Source organism: Lagenorhynchus albirostris, chromosome 13 (genome assembly GCF_949774975.1).
Source record: "Lagenorhynchus albirostris chromosome 13, mLagAlb1.1, whole genome shotgun sequence".
NCBI classification, from domain to species: Eukaryota; Metazoa; Chordata; class Mammalia; order Artiodactyla; family Delphinidae; genus Lagenorhynchus; species Lagenorhynchus albirostris.
This window is the reverse complement of record NC_083107.1, coordinates 10,163,140-10,182,177: the sequence shown is the minus strand read 5'-3', so window position 1 is coordinate 10,182,177 and position 19,038 is coordinate 10,163,140. Positions and strand designations below refer to the sequence as shown.

The 19,038-nt window shown below is 41.9% G+C and overlaps 2 protein-coding genes across 6 annotated transcripts in view; one reads left to right on the top strand and one right to left on the bottom strand.

Annotated features, from left to right (window-relative positions):
- The window catches only part of ACOXL (acyl-CoA oxidase like), a 380,633-nt gene extending 374,793 nt beyond the window's left edge, over positions 1–5,840 (bottom strand). The window contains 1 exon segment of the mRNA XM_060168784.1: positions 4,916–5,840. The gene's annotated coding sequence lies outside the window, so the exon portion shown is untranslated.
- Positions 5,841–6,038: 198 nt separating this feature from the next.
- Positions 6,039–19,038, top strand: part of BUB1 (BUB1 mitotic checkpoint serine/threonine kinase) — a 41,752-nt gene continuing 28,752 nt past the window's right edge. For 2 of the 5 annotated variants that reach the window (XM_060168658.1, XM_060168654.1), the window contains exons 1-9: positions 6,092–6,151; positions 9,249–9,308; positions 9,394–9,532; positions 10,347–10,543; positions 12,977–13,020; positions 13,649–13,749; positions 15,233–15,285; positions 15,378–15,562; positions 17,007–17,158. In XM_060168658.1, the coding sequence (XP_060024641.1) occupies positions 6,126–6,151; positions 9,249–9,308; positions 9,394–9,532; positions 10,347–10,543; positions 12,977–13,020; positions 13,649–13,749; positions 15,233–15,285; positions 15,378–15,562; positions 17,007–17,158 (957 nt within the window). In that variant the 5' untranslated portion in view covers positions 6,092–6,125. Of the gene's footprint in view, positions 6,152–6,820; positions 7,061–8,370; positions 8,471–9,248; positions 9,309–9,393; positions 9,533–10,346; positions 10,544–12,976; positions 13,021–13,648; positions 13,750–15,232; positions 15,286–15,377; positions 15,563–17,006; positions 17,159–19,038 lie in introns of all 5 variants that reach the window. The other 3 variants (XM_060168656.1, XM_060168657.1, XM_060168655.1) reach the window with 3 other exon arrangements.

Genomic DNA, 19,038 nt, shown 5'->3' with positions numbered 1-19,038 from the left:
TATTTATTTATTTTCGGCTGCATTGGGTCTTCATTGCTGCGCACAGACCTTCTCTAATTGTGGCGAGCAGGGGTTACTCTTTGTTGCAGTGCGCGGGCGTCTCATTGCAGTGGCTTCTCTTGTTGCAGAGCACAGGCTCTAGGTGCATGCGTTTCAGTAGTTGTGGCTCGCAGGCTCTAGAGCACTGGCTCAGTAGTTGTGGCACACGGGCTTAGTTGCTCCGCGGCATGTGGGATCTTCCTGGACCAGGGCTTGAACCCGTGTCCCCTGCATTGGCAGGTGGATTCTTAACCACTGTGCCACCAGGGAAGTCCCTGTAAGCACTTCTGAAATAAATTCTCAAATAAGAAAACAATATGTCTGGTCTAAGAATCTTTTGGTTCTGGGGCCTGTTATATGATCTAATAGTTGTCCATCCTAACAGGTCATCTCTCTATTGAAAGTGAGATGGAAGAAATTCCCTGGCAGTCCAGGGGTTAGGACTCCACGCTTCCTCTCCAGGGAGCACAGGTTCGATCCCTGGTCAGGGAACTAAGATCCTGCAAGCCACGTGGTGCAGCCAAAAATAAAATAAATTAAATTCAGAAAAAAAATTTTAAAAAAAGAGAGATGAAAAGATTCTTTTGTGGAGGAAACGAATGAGGTTTGATTCCCCATCAGTCAGCAAAAAGGAAAGAAAAGACTTATGAGAGCATGTAAAGGAAAAGGCAGAAAATACAGATCAGGCAACATCTCTGAACTCTACAAAATGTTTTTTAACATATCCATTTGGGTAAACTTTAAAATAAACAAAAGCCTCCATTTCTCAGGGATCCAAAGGAAAAATGGTGGGATCTGAAGTGACTGTTCTCATCCATCTTATTTTGTAAGTCATGAGAGATGGAATGGGTGACAGCAGCTGTGAAGAGAAAAGGAAGACAAGCTCTATCTTAGATGCTGGGGGACAGAGGGAAACTGGAGAACAGCCCTAAGCCCCTGACATTGATCACAGAAGTCATCCCACTCAGTTAGGGATGGAGAAGCCTAAATCAAGGGGAATGAGTCCTACAAATTTAGGAAAGTGCCTTTGATGAAGGGAAGTAATATGTTTCATGTATGCTTTTGATTCCAAGACTAAAGTTTGCTGTATCTGGTTTCCTAAGTCTTAGGAGAACGACTTGCCCCAGAATCCAAGACAGCACAACTTACACAGCAATGGAAGGATACAACCAACGTTCGCGTACAGAAGCTGAAGAAAGAACTCTGTAGCTGACGAGAGGGATGAATTCCGAAGAGATGCACAGAGCTAAGGTAGGCCAGTTTGGAGAGAATACGAGCAGTCATTTATCAGGATGCAAGACAAAGCTTATGAAGACCTCAGAGGCCTCTAATAAGGGAAGAATAGGATAGAGAAAGGAACAGGGTCTCTGGCCTCTAGAACCAGGCTCAAAATGTAAATAACATCTGGGTATCACTTAGGTCCTTTAAACAAATACCAGCCTAGTACATAGGACTGAACATTCTATTAAAGATTCTTGGGGAGGCTGATGGGGGCGGGAAGCTGGGATTCCCATTCTTTCTCCTAGGCTGCAATGATACAAGAGTATATTCTGGGTTTTGACCACACAGGCATCTTCTGAAGTCACCAAACACTCTCAGATGAAAAACATTTCAGATGGGCTTTATTTTTTCCTTTCTTCATATCAACTTTATTCTTAATGTCAATACTTTATAACCCCTTAAATCACTTGTCAGCTTTCTGTAACTATTTTAATTATAAATCCCTAATCTTTTTTTTTGTGGTACGTGGGCCTCTCACTGTTGTAGCCTCTCCCATTGCAGAGCACAGGCTCCGGATGCGCAGGCTCAGCAGCCATGGCTCACAGGCCCAGCCGCTCTGCGACATGTGGGATCTTCCCGGACCGGGGCACGAACCCGTGTCCCCTGCATTGGCAGGCAGACTCTCAACCACTGCGCCACCAGGGAAGCCCATAAATCTCTAATCTTATATGATGTTTCAGCAACATATCTAATACTGCTATTCTAAATTCTTTTAAATTTCCCAGTGGAAGGAAGATATATGTGTATCTGTGATTGTTTGCATCTGTCAAACAGGCAGTACCTAGAGAAAAATAATCACTTTTCTAAACAGAGCTCTAACTTTGATATCATGTGACAACCCAAGAAATTGAGTGGAGAACCTTCTGAGGCTACAGGAGAGTGGAATTCAGAGAAACATTATGAAGACAAGGAGGCAAATTTCTTTTTTCATTTTACAGATCAGGAAACTGACACCCAGATTAAGAGTTTAAGTCATTTGCCCATTATCTGCTTCTTGGGAAAGTCAAGGTTGGAGCTCATGTCCCCTGACGTGGCCTGGTTTTCCTTCTCCAATAAGTCTGTAAATTATGATGCTGGAATAACAAGTCACCGAAAGCCCAAATATGAATAAAAATACTTTACTCACTGGCCTTCCTATAACTTAGAGAATCTATTAGTCATTTGACAGAAATGGACATTTAATATTGAAATTAGCAAGCAGGCAAAGTAAATTAGAGTTTTAAAGGAAGAGAGACTTGTAACTGCACATTTCTGCCTCAGAAGCAGGAAAGGCAAACTTAGACACAGGTGGACCATTTACTCCCACCCAGATCAAAACAAGCCTCCCCCCTCACGTTCTGGGGTGGGTTTGGGAAGATAAGATAACAGATTCACTAAGGCAACAGCAATGCCAAAAATTGAAGGGAGGGCTAGATCATTGAAGCAAGGATTATTATTTAACAGATTTTCAGATATTCCATGGCAATCACTACACTCTCAACACAAATCTGAGAAAAAAGGGTAGAGGGAGAAGATTAAAGAAGATAAGAGTCACAGCAGATGAAATGTGAAATGCTGTCGGTGGCACAAGCTTCCAATTAGTGATTTTTTTTTTTAATGGCCAACATATTTGCAAGCCTTTGGGTATTTTCTGCTTCTATTGATTTATGTAAACTGCCAGCATTGGGGGGTTTATAGATTTGCTTCATCGAAGTATCAAACTATTTCTTCATCAAACTATTTGCAAGTTCTTCCTTTATTCCTGACATGTAGAGGTAATGTGAAGCTCTTAGAAGAAAACAATCATTCTAGGCTTAGGAAACAGCACATGAAACTTCCCTCAATAAGAAGCTCCTGAAGCCTTTCAACCTGGCCTGTCTCTCCCTTCCTTCCACGGTGCCCAGGAGGAAGGTCCAACGCCTGGTTACCTCTCCAACTCAACACATCTGAAAACAAGCATCAGCCTTGCCAGCTTCAATGGCTGTTTCTGTCAATTCTTCTAGGCCACGAAATCATCTTTCTTTTCTTTTCCTTACATACTGAAGACATCACTGTGTTCTGAGAACTCTCCCTCCTTGAGATCTGATTCCCTACTTTACCTTCTTCCATTCCCTCTGCCTCCAATACCAGTTTAAAGCCTGCAAATTACTGTTCTCTGCCTCTGCTACCCACCCCTCCCTTCCCCTGTCCCCAGTAAATCCCGATTTATTGGGAACAGGGTCCATTAACCTAATAGGGACATTACTGAAGAACCCATTGTGTGGGAGGGTCATTGTAATTGCCCCTCAGAATAAGAATAATGGCAGAGAGGGGCGTCCATAATTAAGGACAAAGGGAAGGCATTGAGTAAGCCAGGAAATTATTCCTAGAAACACATCAGATTCTAATAACTGCTGACAACCCTAGTACTTACTTCTGTTACTCCTAGATATACCCACAGTGATTGGCATCAGGGCTTTATAGGGGATCATTGTGACCTTTTCAAGGGGCAGTGTGGAAGAGGCATCCACAATACTTTACCCTACTCTACAAACAAGCCTGGTGGGAAAGAAGCTCCTAGCAGTAGAAAGGAAGGAGGGCAGACAATCTCTGCAGCTTCTGGAAAACAGGGTAGAGGTAAGTATAATTACCGTAAGGTCCTATAACCACAGTGCTATTTGTTCCCAAAAGGCCCAGTTTACTATCAAGATCAAGTGCAAACTCCTTAATCTAACATTTAAGATTAGACATCAAACTATTAAACCAGTCTTTCAAAAAGAATCTCCACTGCTCATTAGCAGGAGTCCTCAAGGGTGAGTTTCTTCAGTAACCCTGATTTACATCAGGAATGTCCTCCCCAGGCTCTCCCCAATCCAGATCCACCAGCACCCCTTGCACCCCCTGCACCCCCTGTTAAGGCCCAAGTCAAAAGTTAAGCCCCCCTTGCCCCATGAAGCTTTCTCTGACAGACAGCAGACAGGCCCCACGTCCCCTCCCTCCTATGGACTCCCCTAGCAGATAGGCTAAATCATTTGTATTAATTTAGCACTTAATACACATTAATTTAGCAATTAATATTTTCTATGTCTGTATCTCCATCTCCCAGATAATACCACTAGTTTCTTAAGGACAGGATCTGTTTCAGTAAGATAAGGTTGTAATTAGGTATAAATCCAATAGCAGTGGATGCCCAATCAACGTTTCCTGATTGTTGACTGATTGAGGTGCTATCAGACAAGCTGAAGACCTAAAAATGTGTTAATTCCTACAATGGTTAGCAGAACCTAAGCTTGCCTAAAGACCCCAGAGTGAGCACCCTCTGAGTTAACAACCCCACAAACTGGATACTTGTGTAGATTCAAATTAATTAATCGATGCCCTGAAAGAAATTCTGGACTCAGAGAGCATCAGGATTTCCAAAAGCAGCTAATTTTTTTTTAGAAGGTATTTAACTTAAGGGCCCTAAGGGAGCAAAATATCCACACAGCTTCTCTAAAAGGAAGGTAATCACATGAATAGCTCTTTATATTTTACTTGCATTGTCAAGTGGCTCTTGAAAGAACCTTGAGAAGTAGAATGGGAAGTTACTAAAAGACCAAGGGGCAGAGAAGGTTAGGCTGACTGTTTTCCAACTCACTCTCAGGTAGGAAGCATCAGCGTATTACATATGTCTTCTTAGACATCTGGACTCCGTGACAAAGAGGTCTCTTCATTTTTGGTTTTCTAATCCGTAAGTCCTCGGTCTCCAGAGCTTCTAGTTCCGAGGAAGATGATGAAAACTTTCCGGCTGCCATTCTATACTCTATCCAAACTTCCGTTCTTTAATTACCAGTTGGCTGCAGGAACAACTCCCAGTCCCTCGAGCCCTCATTTACTCTGTCCACACAGCCTTTCAGATCAGTTAAATCAAGCCTGGAGGTCTCCAAGGGTACCAACCCATCGCTTTCATTTGCCATGTATCAATATAATTTACATAACTAACCCTGAAGTGCCTACCGACGTGCCCTCACGTTATAGGCACTAAGCTAAAACCCTCTTAGGCTCTTCCCTGGGCTTTTGATGACTCACTCCCTAGCTCTCTGCCACAGCATTCTAGGGTCTGGAACCAAAATTTCACGGGCTTCAGCATCCAGGTTCTTTCCTCACAGCAAGGACGCGGAACAGAAAACTGCGGGAAACCGGGAAGTGTGCCACTCGGCGCGGTTCCGTTTTCACCCCACCTGCCTACCTCTTAAGCCAGAGACAGGCATTTCCCCCAGGACTCTGCGACCTCAAACAAGTCTCAACTCTACAAACGGGATTAATTTTCTTTTTTCCATAAACCAGACATAACAATTCTGGTTTAGTTATTTAAGTAAAGGATGGAAGAGGCACGACTCTCCGGACCCAAAGGCCGAGGCACAATTTTTTCCACCTCAGGAACCTCAAGTTAGTTTTTTTTCTCCTACGATACCTTCCCTGGGATGATGCTTTAACCGTGAAACCATGTAAGCCAGTTGCAGCTTGGACAGCTAAGGAAAAAAAACCCATTCCCTACTCCTGAGCCAACCTAGGGCGCCCTCACTACGCCGTACCCGGAATCCCAGCCCCCGCTCAAGACTCCGCGAGCTTTCGGTTCAACATGGCTGCGGGAAGTGAAAAGAGAGGCCGGCGCGCGGGATGGAGGCGGGGCTTGGTCTCCTGGCAACGGCCCCGGCGATTGGCCAGCCCATCTGCAGCTGAGGCCAATGGTCAGGCGCCTTGCAAACGCTCGGCGTGGCGACTGCGGCTGCGCGGGAGATTCGAATCGGCGGCGGCTCCTCGCTGGCGGCGCAGGTGGGGCTGCTGCTGGCTCGCGTCCTCTAGCCATGGATAACCCGGAAAATGTTTTTCAGTAAGTGTGGGTCTGTGGGAGGGGAGGGGCGGGGGCGTGATCCCCAGCTGCCGGCAGCCAGGGGGCTTGGGTACCTGGGTTCGGGCCTAGTGGTCTGCAGGTCACCGGCCCGCCCCACCCCAGACCTGCCTCCCTTTGCCCTTCCCAACCCCTTTCCTTGGCTCCGGAGTTTGTCCCCTCCCACCGTCACGCCACCCACCCCTACCCCATCCCAGCTGGGCTGTGGGCCACTAGGGAGCCGTGGAAAGGACCGCGCACCGTGTAGCCGGGACTCTCTGCCGAGACCCGGGCCCTGAGGCCGAGATGCGGCCGGAGTGGCAGTTTGGGGGGATTTGGACGGTTCCTGAGGCCCTCAGCGCTCCTTGATTCTTTGTAAGGAATCCGCTCTGGGCAGATTGCCGCTGTGGAAGTAAAACGTCTAACCCAACAAAAAACTAAAACTTACCTTTAGGTTTCATGAGAAACTTTCAAAACCACTCATTTTAAAATTCTGCGAAAGAGAGAGAACTTAAAATTGCTTTAACCCCTAATCCCACAGTCAGTTTTTAAAAGTCTGAATAACGTGCACTTTAAGGGGAAAAATGTTCCCTTATGTTTATCATCATTTATGTCAACCTGCTAACAATTTTTAAAATTCCTACGCCTTTGCTTTTTATTTGTATGACTTAGGTGATTTATCCAGACTGTTTCAAAAGCATTTAAAACACTTAAACCATATGCGACAGGAAGTAAAACTGGTTAGTTTTATCAGCACCAAGGTAATCTTAACTCTCTGGGGATCCGAAGACTCAGGTGGTTAAGTGCTGTCAAAACAAAAATTTGTTTGCCTTAAGACTTTTTCTTTAGCCCAGCCTGCAAAGGATTTCGATATTAGAGGCTCGTTTTCCCCCATTTTAAAAAAGAAATCAGGTATTTCCGACCTTATTTTGACTTTTTAGCTTTTAAAAATGAGTACTATATTTACATGGTTAAAAAAAGATTTAGAAAACTGTTCACTGCGCTCTATACTTGACTGCTCTCCCACTCCCTCATATGTAACCATGTTTCTAGTTTATTTTTATATTTATTTTGCAAATATAAATATTTATATTATAATAACATGAACATGTCTATATATGTACACGTGTGTACAATTCCTGCCTTTATTGCATGTAAAATGTAACAGAGTGTACACACTGCTTTTTTTGCTTAACACTATCCTTGGAGATTTCACTCTATCAATCCATAGATTCTTTTCTCCTTCTTTTTTACAACTACATGATATTTCATGTACCACAATTGATCTAAAAAGTCCCCCGTTGATGGAGACTAGGGTTGTGGACAATATTTTGCTATTACAAATAGTGCCGCAGTGAAAAATCTTGTACACGTGACATTTGCATATATCTGTCCTCTAGATTCCCAGAAGTGGGTTTGCTAGATCAAAAGTAAATCCATGTGGAATTTTGGTAGATCTTATTACCAATTGCGGTGGCAGGGACTGTGTACACTCCCACCTGCAAGCAAATTGTAAGAGTGCCTGTTTTCTTTGCTTCCCCTCTACACTTGTCACATTGTTGCAATCTGGTGGGTGAGAAGTTGTATCTCAATGAGGTGAATTTCTCTTATGAGAGAGGTTGAGTATTGGTCTGTGGAATACTTTTGTTTATTTCTTAAATTGGGTTGGGTTTGGTTTTTCCCCCCCAGCTTCTAGAAGCTCTGTTTGGTTATCCCAGTTTATCATTTCTCTTTTGACTCTGCTTCATGTTTTGTTTTATTTGACATATAGAAGCTTTTAATTTATATATAGTTGACTTCATCTAGCTTTTCTTTTGTGGCTTATGGATTTTGAGTCATAAGAAACATTGATTTTATCTGTATCTTGAGGTACAAGAGCTAGAAGAAAGTATTACTTTCAACCCTTTTTTCCCTACCCCCCCGAAAAAAGTCATGTAACAAATGTCATGTAGCGTCTCTGATAGAAACCTAGGAGTGTTCCTTAGCTTGACTGTCTCTTACCCAGTGTGCAATCCCATCAGCAAGTCTCATTTTTTCTTTCTCCAAAACACCCAAATTCCACAATGTTCCCACCATGGTCCACCCTGTCACTGGGGCTCTGCAGTAGCTTCCTAACTGGTTTCTGGCTTCTATTCTCATCCCTCACCCACTTCTTCACTTGGAGAGACAGATGCACATTTTAAAATGCAAATTAGATCTCGTCATCCCCACCCTTCTCCTAGCTCCGCGTACTTACATAGCTGCTTGGATCCCTGGCACCGATCAAATGTCACCCCCTCAGAGAGGCAGGCTTTCTTTCCCTGACCACTCTACCTAAAAACAGTAAGTCCCGTCACATTCTTACCCCTTCTCCCATCTTTTGAGGGTTTTTTCCTCTGTGCTTAATGTCACCTGACAATACTTTACAGTTTTGGTTTGTTTGTTTGTTTGTTTACCGCACTAGCACCTGGGGGCCCCTGGAGAACTTTGCTGTGCTTGGTTGTTTTTTTTTAAGCTGTGGTTGGGTACACGGAGGTCGGGCCAAGCAGAGTTCTCAGGGAGCCATAGCCACTGACTTCTGAGCATTGCCATTGTGTGTTCTTCCTCAGGGACGTTGTGTTCCACTGAGGCCCAGAAAGCAAACTGGATCTGGAAGCCCTGATCGGTGGGACCCTGGGCTGTCGCGCACCCTTCCCAAGCCCTCTTCAAGTCTTCCAGCCAAGCTCCTGAGCAGCAAGGGGAGGGGTCTGAGGCAGTGCCATGCCTGGGTCCCAACATTAGGAGGAGGGGCAGCAAACTTCTGGGTGCTGCCCCTCATGGTGGTGGTAGTGACATCGGGAATCAGTGAGAGGAGGAGACTCCTGGGGATGGACCTGGGGACCTTCCTTTAGCTGCTTCTTCATAGGGCTGCCTCAGGGGCCTTGCGTCTTACTTTCTTCTGAAGAAACACTGACTGCTTCTGAGTGTTCTGACTTCTGAGGGAATGCTGTTTTCATTTTTATTATAGCATTTGAATTGATATTTAAGATTTCTATTTTAAGGTGTATAAGTGATAAATATAAAATATATCTTTTAGGAAGTATTCCTAATAATCCCATGTACATATTTTTCTCTGCTCTAGAATGTTTGAAGCCCATATGCAGAGCTACAAGGGTGATGACCCACTTGGTGAATGGGAAAGGTTAGCATTTCATTTATTTATTTTTTTCTGTAAACAAACTATATGTGCTGCCCTGAAAAATTAATGTTATCTGTATTTTTTCTAGTTACATGCGATGGGTAGAGGAGAATTTTCCTGAGAATAAAGAATATATGACAACTTTATTAGAGCATCTAATGAAGGAATTTTTAGATAAGAAGAGATACCACAATGACCCAAGGTTCATCAATTATTGTTTAAAATTTGTAAGTATACTTTCAGATGTATAATCACATCCTAGTCATGTTGTCCTTTTGTTTTTTACCCCAGATTTGAAGATCATTTTAGACTTTTATTCTGATACCTTATGTTTCATAAATTTTTTTAAGTTTTATGGCCAGAGACACGTATTTTACAACCTTTTGGCTTCTGTACTGTGGAATCAGTGATTTAATTTTAAAATCCTTCTTTGTGTATCAAGTCTGAAATGTGACAACACGAGGTAGAAACCATTAGATTAAAAGAAGGTTCGTTAGATGAGAAGCATGCTTGGGGAAGGGGAGATAAGCAGGTACTCCCAGTGGGTTCCTGGGAGTAAATTAAATTCATTGTGAATAATTAAGAAAATATTAACTCTCAGAAATGAAATTTAGTACTAAAAGGAGAAGGCCACCTCAGGTTAGGCTGGGTCTCTTCAATCTTGAAATAAAGGCTTGGGAGTGTGATTTCTAGTTATAAAATCATGAATGGAACAGATAAAGTAAACAGGGATTTGTTCACTAAGTTTCCAAATATGAGGATTAGAGGAAGCCTGTGGAGCTTGAGCAAGTATAACTTTATGTACTACGTTACAGAACCTGCTGTCTTGGGAAATAATGTGGGTTATCTGGGGACATTGAATGTCAAGGAAAGGAACGAGCTTAACTTTGAGGCTTGCCATCAGAGGCCCACACAGGCCTTCCCCTGCACAGTACATCCTGAAGCCTCCAGGAAGACGAACGCTGAGGGCTGGCTGGCCTCGGCCACACTGAGACTGGCAGTGCCTTCGTTCTCATGTCTGTCTGCTTTGGATTTCTGCAGGCTGAGTACAACAGTGACCTTCCTCAGTTTTTTGAGTTTCTGTACAACCATGGGATTGGGACCCTGTCAGCTCCTCTGTACGTAGCCTGGGCTGGGCATCTGGAAGGCCAGGGGGAGCGGCAGCACGCCAGTGCCGTTTTTCGGAGAGGAATTCAGAATGAGGCCGAACCTAGAGAGCTGCTGCAGCAACAGTACAGGTAGTTTGAAAATAAAACTCCACGCAGTGTCTCCTACCTTGAAATGCAATGTTTGCTCTTAAAAGATTTTTATTGTTATCTGTTTGTACAGGGAAATCCTTCTCATTGGGGAAAATGTGGATGTATAGAATAGTAGAAAAGCTGCCCAGAAATATTACTGTTAACATTTTTGTGCACTTCCTTCCAATATCTTTTCCGATGCCTATGTGTGTGCCTTAGTGTCTGTGTATTTTTATGGTAGACCGTACTGTATGTCTGATTGTATGTACTGAGCCTTATACTGCTCTTAAGAAATTATGCACTTTTATACTACTTATAAAGTGGTTGTGAAGTCTGTCGCAGAGCTATGTCATAATTTAATTGTTCTCCAATGGAACATTAAAGTTGTTTCCAACATTTTGATTTTTATATATAACAACATAATGAATATTTTAATGAATAACTTTGTTTTTCACAATTTTTGACTTTTTCAGTGATTAAATACACCTCATTTAGGGTGTTATTTATATATACCCTAATACAGAAAACTAAAGAAGCAGAAGAAACCCATCAATTTTAATTCGCATTTTTTTCTCCGCTTGTAATAGGATTGCAGGCGTTTTTTATGTACATATGCAGCCCTGTGTCAAGGTCTTTTTTCTTCATCATAAAAGTATTTCCTAATGTATTTCCTATTATTATCTAGTTCCTTCTGATAGATTCTCAGAATTGAAACTGTGGAGTCAAAGGGTGTATGAAGAGTGTTCAGTCTTGTGGTACAAGTAACCAAATTCCCTTCTCAAAAGGTGGTACAGGTTTCTGCTGTCTCTGTCTAGCAGCATAGAGACAGCTTGTCTCTCTGCACCCCTTGCTGGCTCTTAATACACTCATTGTTTTCAACTTTGCTCCAGTGCGCATGCTCTTTTTAAACTTTATTATGAGAATTTTCAAGTATGCGTTAAAAAAAGAAAAGTTAATATAATGAACCTGCATTTACTTATCACTTGGTTTTAATTATTATTAATATTTGATCACGCTGTGCTGAAGGATTTTTTTTTAATTAATTTATTTATATACTTTTGGCTGCGTTGGGTCTTTGTTGCTGCACGCCGGCTTTCTATTTGTTGCTGTGTGCAGGCTTCTCATTGCAGTGGCTTCTCTTGTTGTGGAACACAGGCTCTAGGCACACAGGCTCTAGAGTGCAGGCTCAGTAGTTGTGGCGCATGGGCTTAGTTGCTCCGTGGCATGTGGAATCTTCCCGGACCAGGGCTCGAACCTGCATCACCTGCTAACCACTGCGCCACCAGGGAAGTCCCTGTGCTAAAGGATTTAAAGCAGATCCAAAACAGCAAAATATTTTACCCTAAACACTTCCATAAACATCTCAAAAAGGTGATTTCTTACAGAACCTTACATCATTTTCATACCTAACAAAATGAATAGTAATTCCTTAATATCATCTAATTTTCAGCTATTCTTCATTATGTAAAATGTTTTTGTTTTTTGCCTTTTTTTTAAACCATTGGTTTGTTTGAATTGAGTCAAACAACATTGGCATTTGTCTGCATTTGGTTGTACATCTCTCAGTCTCTTCATACTATGCACCCCTCCTCATATCACCCAAAAATGTCGAGCTTGGAGGTTGCATATTACTTGATAGGTTGATTAACATGCAAAGATGCATGAAATGACATGTTTAAGAAGTCCTCACAGCATGAACAGTAATATATCTGCTTTTTAAAATAGTTTTGTACTTTAACATCTTTCTTCAAACCATTATACTTTTCATATGTTCCAGATGTAGAGAATGCCTAAAATAGAGAGTTCAAACATCCCATGTTGTAACATGTACATACTTGATACCCTCAGAAGGAGGGTATGTTTGTTATATGAATTTAAGAAATACTAATATAAACGAGGCAAAAAGAGGAATTTTTCTAATATTAAGTGTATTGGGTATGAAGACAATCCCAGAATTTTTTTTTTTTAATTTTGAAGCAACTCTAAAATTCAGCTTTACATTCTCTCTTAACCTCAGTCTTTACTAGCTTATAGTAAGCTGTCTACCATGTTTAGTTTTCACTTTTTTTTTAAATTAATTAATTATTTATTTTTGGCTGCTTTGGGTCTTCATTGCTGTGCGCAGGCTTTCTCTAGTTGTGGCGAGCAGGGGCTACTCTTCGTTGCGGTGGCTTCTCGTTGTGGAACACAGGCTCTAGGTGCACGAGCTTCAGTAGTTGTGGCATGTGGGCTTAGTAGTTGTGGCGCACGGGCTTAGTTGCTCCATGGCATGTGGGATCTTCCCGGACCAGGGCTCGAACCCATGTCCCCTGCATTGGTAGGCAGATTCTTAACCACTGTACCACCAGGGAAGTCCCTAGTTTTCACTTTAATATAATATATATTGAACTGTAAATTATAATCTATACTGATGCCTTTATTGCTGTCTTTTAGGTTGTTTCAGACACGCCTCACCGAAACCCATTTGCCAACTCAAGGTAAATAATGCTTTCTAAAATGTCCAAGACGTTGGTAATTTAGTCTGATTTTCACTACTTTTTTTTTTGTTTTCCTTAAAAAACAAACCCATCCACTATTTCTTGATTATATTATCTTAGATAACAGGGGCGGTACTATGATAATAATAATGCCTGATAAATAGCAGAGCAGGGGCTCTGTCATAGCACTTTAAAAGAAACCCCCCTCCAACACACACACACACACACACACACACAAGCTTGGTGATTTCATTGTATTTTTAGGATTTTTAAAAAGTAAAAATTGCCCCACATAGAGGACAATACCTACTCTGAAGTGAATCTGTTCTGAATTGAATCAAATAATAGATTACATTCTAGCATTAAGCATTGACTATCCTATTGTTTAAAATAACTAGAGTTTACATGTCTTTCAGGGACTTTCTTGGGCATTTTGAATTGATTAGAAAGCTATCTCTACCATATTTCTCTTATTTATAAAGTATTTTAGTTGCATTTTCTGAGACAGTGTAAATGAGTTTATTTTTTAATGCTACTTATTGAAAGATCAAGGGAATGTATTTGTAATAATTTTATTTAATATGGTTTTACCCTTATTTCTTTTTATTTCATCTTTTTCCCCTCATAGCAAGAACCTCAGAACCTCTGAATAATGCTCAGATTTTAAACCAACTGGTAACATTAAAATCCAATCCAGGAAATAACTCAGCCTGCATTTCTAAGAATCAGGTAATAATAATGATTGTAGTTTGTGTGGGAACTGGGAAGGGTACGGAACGGTCATCCAGCTGCCTTCCTTGGGCATCTCATTTCTTTGACCTTGTCTCCCAAGACTCTAACCTCCATGTCAGCCACCTGTGCCTGTGGCACCTTTCCGGGCCTGTCATCATCCACCACGGCTCACCTCAAATATTAAATTTAAAATAACTCACTGATCATAACTTCCTGCATTGTCTGACCTAGGGAACCCTGCTCCACGACCTCCTGTCTTCGCCTCCTCCCAGCAGCCTCTCCTCCTTTGTTCTGCGGGGCTCCCTTGCACAGGCCCAGGATTCCCTACCGTGGGTCACACCCACGTGGAGGCACCTGAGCTCACCTAAAACACTCCTGGCTTCGAACTATAACCTCAGCCAGGGCTTTACTACCCGGCAATTATGCTTCCAATTTCCCAGTTCACTTTTTATGTTTTACATATCACTTATGTTTCCCATTTTACTCTCTAATGCCAAATTATGATGATTTTACACTTCTTTTTACTCTCCTCAAACTTGGGACCTGACTACCTCCAACCCCTTCCTCAGGAACTGGCAAAAATACTATTTCAGTGAAACAACAGAAGCCATCAGATGATGTCTGTCCATTTCTGCCACCAACCAATAAATAACTTCACCTTTCCCTGCCATTGCAGTGGGGCGAGGTGGCTCTTCTGCCCTGATGGCTTATTAGCATGTGAAAACGCTCTTTTCTTGCTTCCCAGCATCTTTCCTCTTCATAGTACTGTTGCTCTTTCAAAGTTTGCTAAGGACCTCCTTTAAGCTAAATCCCATGGAAATGCCTCTGTTCGTAGTACACATGTGCAGGTTTTATTAATGTAGCACATTCCTGATGTAGAATATGAATTTCCAACTTCGACAGATACTCAGATGATCCCAATTTACATCCTACTCATGTTTGCCAGTCTCATTGCTTCCTGTTGTCCCGACTGTAAGTTTCTAGGCAGCAGAGTTGGGTCTTGTTTACAGTCACTTCCCAGGACCTAGCTCAGGACATGACACGTATGAGATGTTCAGTAAATACTTTTCTAGTGAATGAATGCTAGCATTAGAGACTCCTCAACATAGAGCAGTACCAGAAGAAAATTTTAATGATTTTTTTTTTTAATGTAGCTATTTGGAATGTTAAACTCATTACGCGTAGGTGATGTGGCTCAGCTCCTGGACTATGTATCAAAGGGAAGTAAGTGCCCTTCTCGACTACCAAGCAGATATTTTAAAATCGCTTTCTTATCGGACTCTAGTTGCAAAAGTTATCATAAAAGTAATAATGCAAACCTAGGCTTCAGATATTAATTGTAACTTGAAAGAACATATGCAAATCTACTCGATGATTCAGAGACCCCCCTCAAGTGTTTTCATATTGTTTTGTGAAGTAATTTGGATGATAGATTCTTTCCAGATAAGTGAGTGCTTGTGTTTCTTTTCTGTCTTTCTAGGGTTCAGAACTTTCTGGAGTAACATCTTCAGCTTGTGATAAAGAGTCGAATATGCAAGTACAATCAGTGCATTCATCTATTACTTAGTTTCCTTCAAGAGCTGCTTCAGTACACTGTTGTAAATAATGTATTTTCCCCATTTTAGGGAACAAAGGGTGATCATGATTTCTAAATCAGGATATTCTGCACACCCACCTGTGGCAGCCAAAGCTGATGTGCAGCAGGTTGTCATGTATTGCAAGGAGAAGCTTATTCGTGGAGAGTCAGAGTTTTCCTTTGAAGAGCTGAGAGCCCAGAAATACAATCAACGGAGAAAGCATGAACAATGGGGTACTTGCAGTCTTACAGTCTGAGCTATCTTAGGTCACTTAATATAATTCTCATCTCTGAGTAATTACATTTTAGCAGATAATTGACTATACTGAAAGAATCTGCCAGAAAAATGTCTCTAGCTCATTCTGTCAGGAGCCTAAAAATCTTTAATACTAATGTAGCAACCACATTTGTCCAAAGGCTAAATTGGTGTCTTTTGACAGCAAAACTCGGGGTTGAAACAGCAATAAAGGAGATAGATATCCACGCCAGTGTTGCCTTAGCTTTTAGTGAAGTAGATTTTTTTTTTTTTTTTTGCGGTATGCGGGCCTCTCACCGTTGTGGCCTATCCCGTTGCGGAGCACAGGCTCCGGACGCGCAGGCTCAGCGGCCATGGCTCACGGGCCCAGCCACTCCGCGGCGTGTGGGATCCTCCCAGACCAGGGCACGAACCCACGTCCCCTGCATCGGCAGGCGGACTCTCAACCACTGTGCCACCAGGGAAGCCCCGAAGTAGATATTTTTAACCTTTCAAATAATATCTGTACGGATTTGAACTTCTTTATCTAGCTATTCTAAACCTCTGGGTCTGTTATTCGGGCTGTGAAAGGATTAGGTTAGGAACTGGAGTTGAGATTTTTCAAGATCTGCAACTACTGTAAATAAGACATTCAGTAGTCCTCTGATGAAGGTGCCATGTTATTCATGGCTGTGCTGTACAGTGGGTCAAGCTTTGTTCCCCAGGGAAAACTGAATGTTAACACTAGTGTTGGCACTTGGCTTTGCTGTAACAATGTGGACCTCAGGAAAATGAACCTCTGTCCTACTCAGGGCTTTTACACCATCTAAGTATTTGTGCTGTGCCCACTCTGTAGGCCACTTTTTGTTCATTCATTATTTCTCTTTTGGTTGACAACTGAGAGGACAGTCAATTGACGCTCATGGAGGACTCTTTTGTGACTTGCACAGATGCTAAAGTCTGAGCTGGACGGTTAGATTTGTACGTGATGTGGTTATGTTAACCAGTTACTGGAAATGGGACCAAGAGCAGTGTACTTGAGACACTGACCATTCGGTGCACTTTACTCTTATTCCTTCTTAGAAAGCACCTAGAGGTTTAAATCTTTTAAAAACGGTTCCATTTTCAAATGATTTGCACAGTCGTGATTGTTCTACAAGCGGTGCTTAGTATCATACCGTGCTATTACCAAATATTTTTGTTGCTCATCATGTAAATTTTTATAACTTACATGCCCTGAACTTAAAAATAACTGTGCTACGGGAAGGTAAAAATTATAACTGAAAAGTAATACATATTTCAGTTCCCATAATCTAATACACATGGAAAAGACTAGTAAAAACTTTGCCGTCTTAAAAATAACCTTTTACTGATTTTGCATGGATTCCTCTGATGACCTGAATTTAAATTTCACATGTAAACCATATTTTCTCTTTCCTAAAGTTAATGAAGACAGGCATTATATGAAAAGGAAAGAAGCAAACGCTTTTGAAGAACAACTATTAAAACAGAAAATGGATGAGCTTCATAAGAAGTTGCACCAAGTGGTGGAGACATCACATGAGAACCTGCCCTCTTCCCAGGGGAGGTCTGAGGTGTGTGTGCTCCTTGCCGATGCTTCCCATGCCCAGTACAGGGATTTCTGTTTCTATTTGTCCTCTGTGTGCTCTATTTTTAGAGTTAATTCTGATGTTAATTTAGTTACTAGCTTTCTGAATTATTTTCCCCCCAACAATGGGGGAAAAGGCAATCCAACACACTTCCAGTGACGAAGAGGTCACACTTAAAGAGCCAAGAATCAGAATAACGCTGGGCTTCTCAGCACCAACCCGGAAAGATCTTCAAAATGTAGAATGAGAAAGGAAGTTACAGGACAGAACGTGTAGTGTGTTTGTGTGTGTGTGTGTGTGTGTGCGTGTGTGTGTGTGCGTGTGTGCGTGCGTGTGTGTGTGTAGGCACATACTTATATACTTAATTATTAGCATATATAATCCTTTTTCTGATTTTGGGGGGGTGTACAATGACTATTATTTAATGAAAATTCAAATATAATGATTTCTTTAGTTTGTGTTTAGAAGCCAGTGCACACCTGCAAGAATGGGTCTCAGGACCTGTTTTTTCTACAGACTTACTGTGGCCACATTCCTGTTTTCAGCTCCACCTTCACGTCCATCCTGAGATGTGTTCAAATTTCTGAACTTCTCTGGAGATCAGCCTCCTCCAGCTGCTGTTTTAGGTGTTAGGATTCCTTTACTGTCATTTTGGTGAGGTTTCGGGAGGACGTGGGTGATAAAGCATGTGTTTAAGCCACTGTCTTTAACCAGAAGCCTGTTTATGAACTTATTTCTGTATATGAGTGGTATAAGGATATATTTGCCAAATGGATCTCCATTTGTCCCTAAATCATTTATTTACCAGCTCAGCCTTTCCCTATTGGTTTAAAATATCTTATCACATACTAAATTTTTAAGGTATAAGACCCATTTCTAAAATAGCTGTCTCTTTGTTTTAGTCAATAGGTTTCTTCTTGATCATTCCATATTGTGTGTTTACTATAGCGTTGTTGTATGTTTTGATATCTGGTGGAGAAAGTCTGATTATTATTTTTTTAATGTATTTCTTCAGAAATGAATATTATGTTTATTTTTAATCTTTACTAATTTGGTAGGTGAAAAAATGTTATAGGTCATTTTTAATTATCTTTTTTGATGACTAGTGAGAGTAAACGTCTTATATTTTGTCCATTTGTCTGTGAAATAACGATTCTTGCCCTAGATATTTGGTACTTTTCTTTTTTTTTTTTTTTTTTTGCGGTACGCAGGCCTCTCACTGTTGTGGCCTCTCCCGTTGCGGAGCACAGGCTCCGGACGCGCAGGCTCAGCGGCCATGGCTCACGGGCCCAGCCACTCCGCAGCATGTGGGATCTTCCCGGACTGGGGCACAAACCCGCATCCCCTGCATCGGCAGGTGGACTCTCAACCACTGTGCCACCAGGGAAGCCCTTGGTGCTTTTCTTAACAATTTGTGAGAATACTTTTCTATGGTGATAAATTAACTCTTTTTTTTTAAGATTTATTTATTATTTATTTTATTTATTTTGGGCTGCATTGGGTCTTAGTCACGGCACGGGGGATCTTTCCTTGTGGCGCATGGGCTTCTCCCTAGTTGTGGTGTGCTGGTTTTTCTCCTCTCTAGTTGCGGCTCGCAAGCTCCAGGGCGCCTAGGCTCTAGTTTGTGGCACGTGGGCTCTAGTTGAGGTGTGCAAGCTCAGTAGCTGTGGCGCGCGGGCTTAGTTGCCCCGCAGCATGTGGGATCTTAGTTCCCTGACCAGGGATCGAACCCACATTCCCTGCTTACAAGGTAGATTCTTTACCACTGGACCCCCAGGGAAATCCCGCTCTTTGTCTTTTAACTTGGTAACATAGGAGTGTACATGTACAGTCTAAGTACATGTGAGTAGAAAAGCAAAGACTTC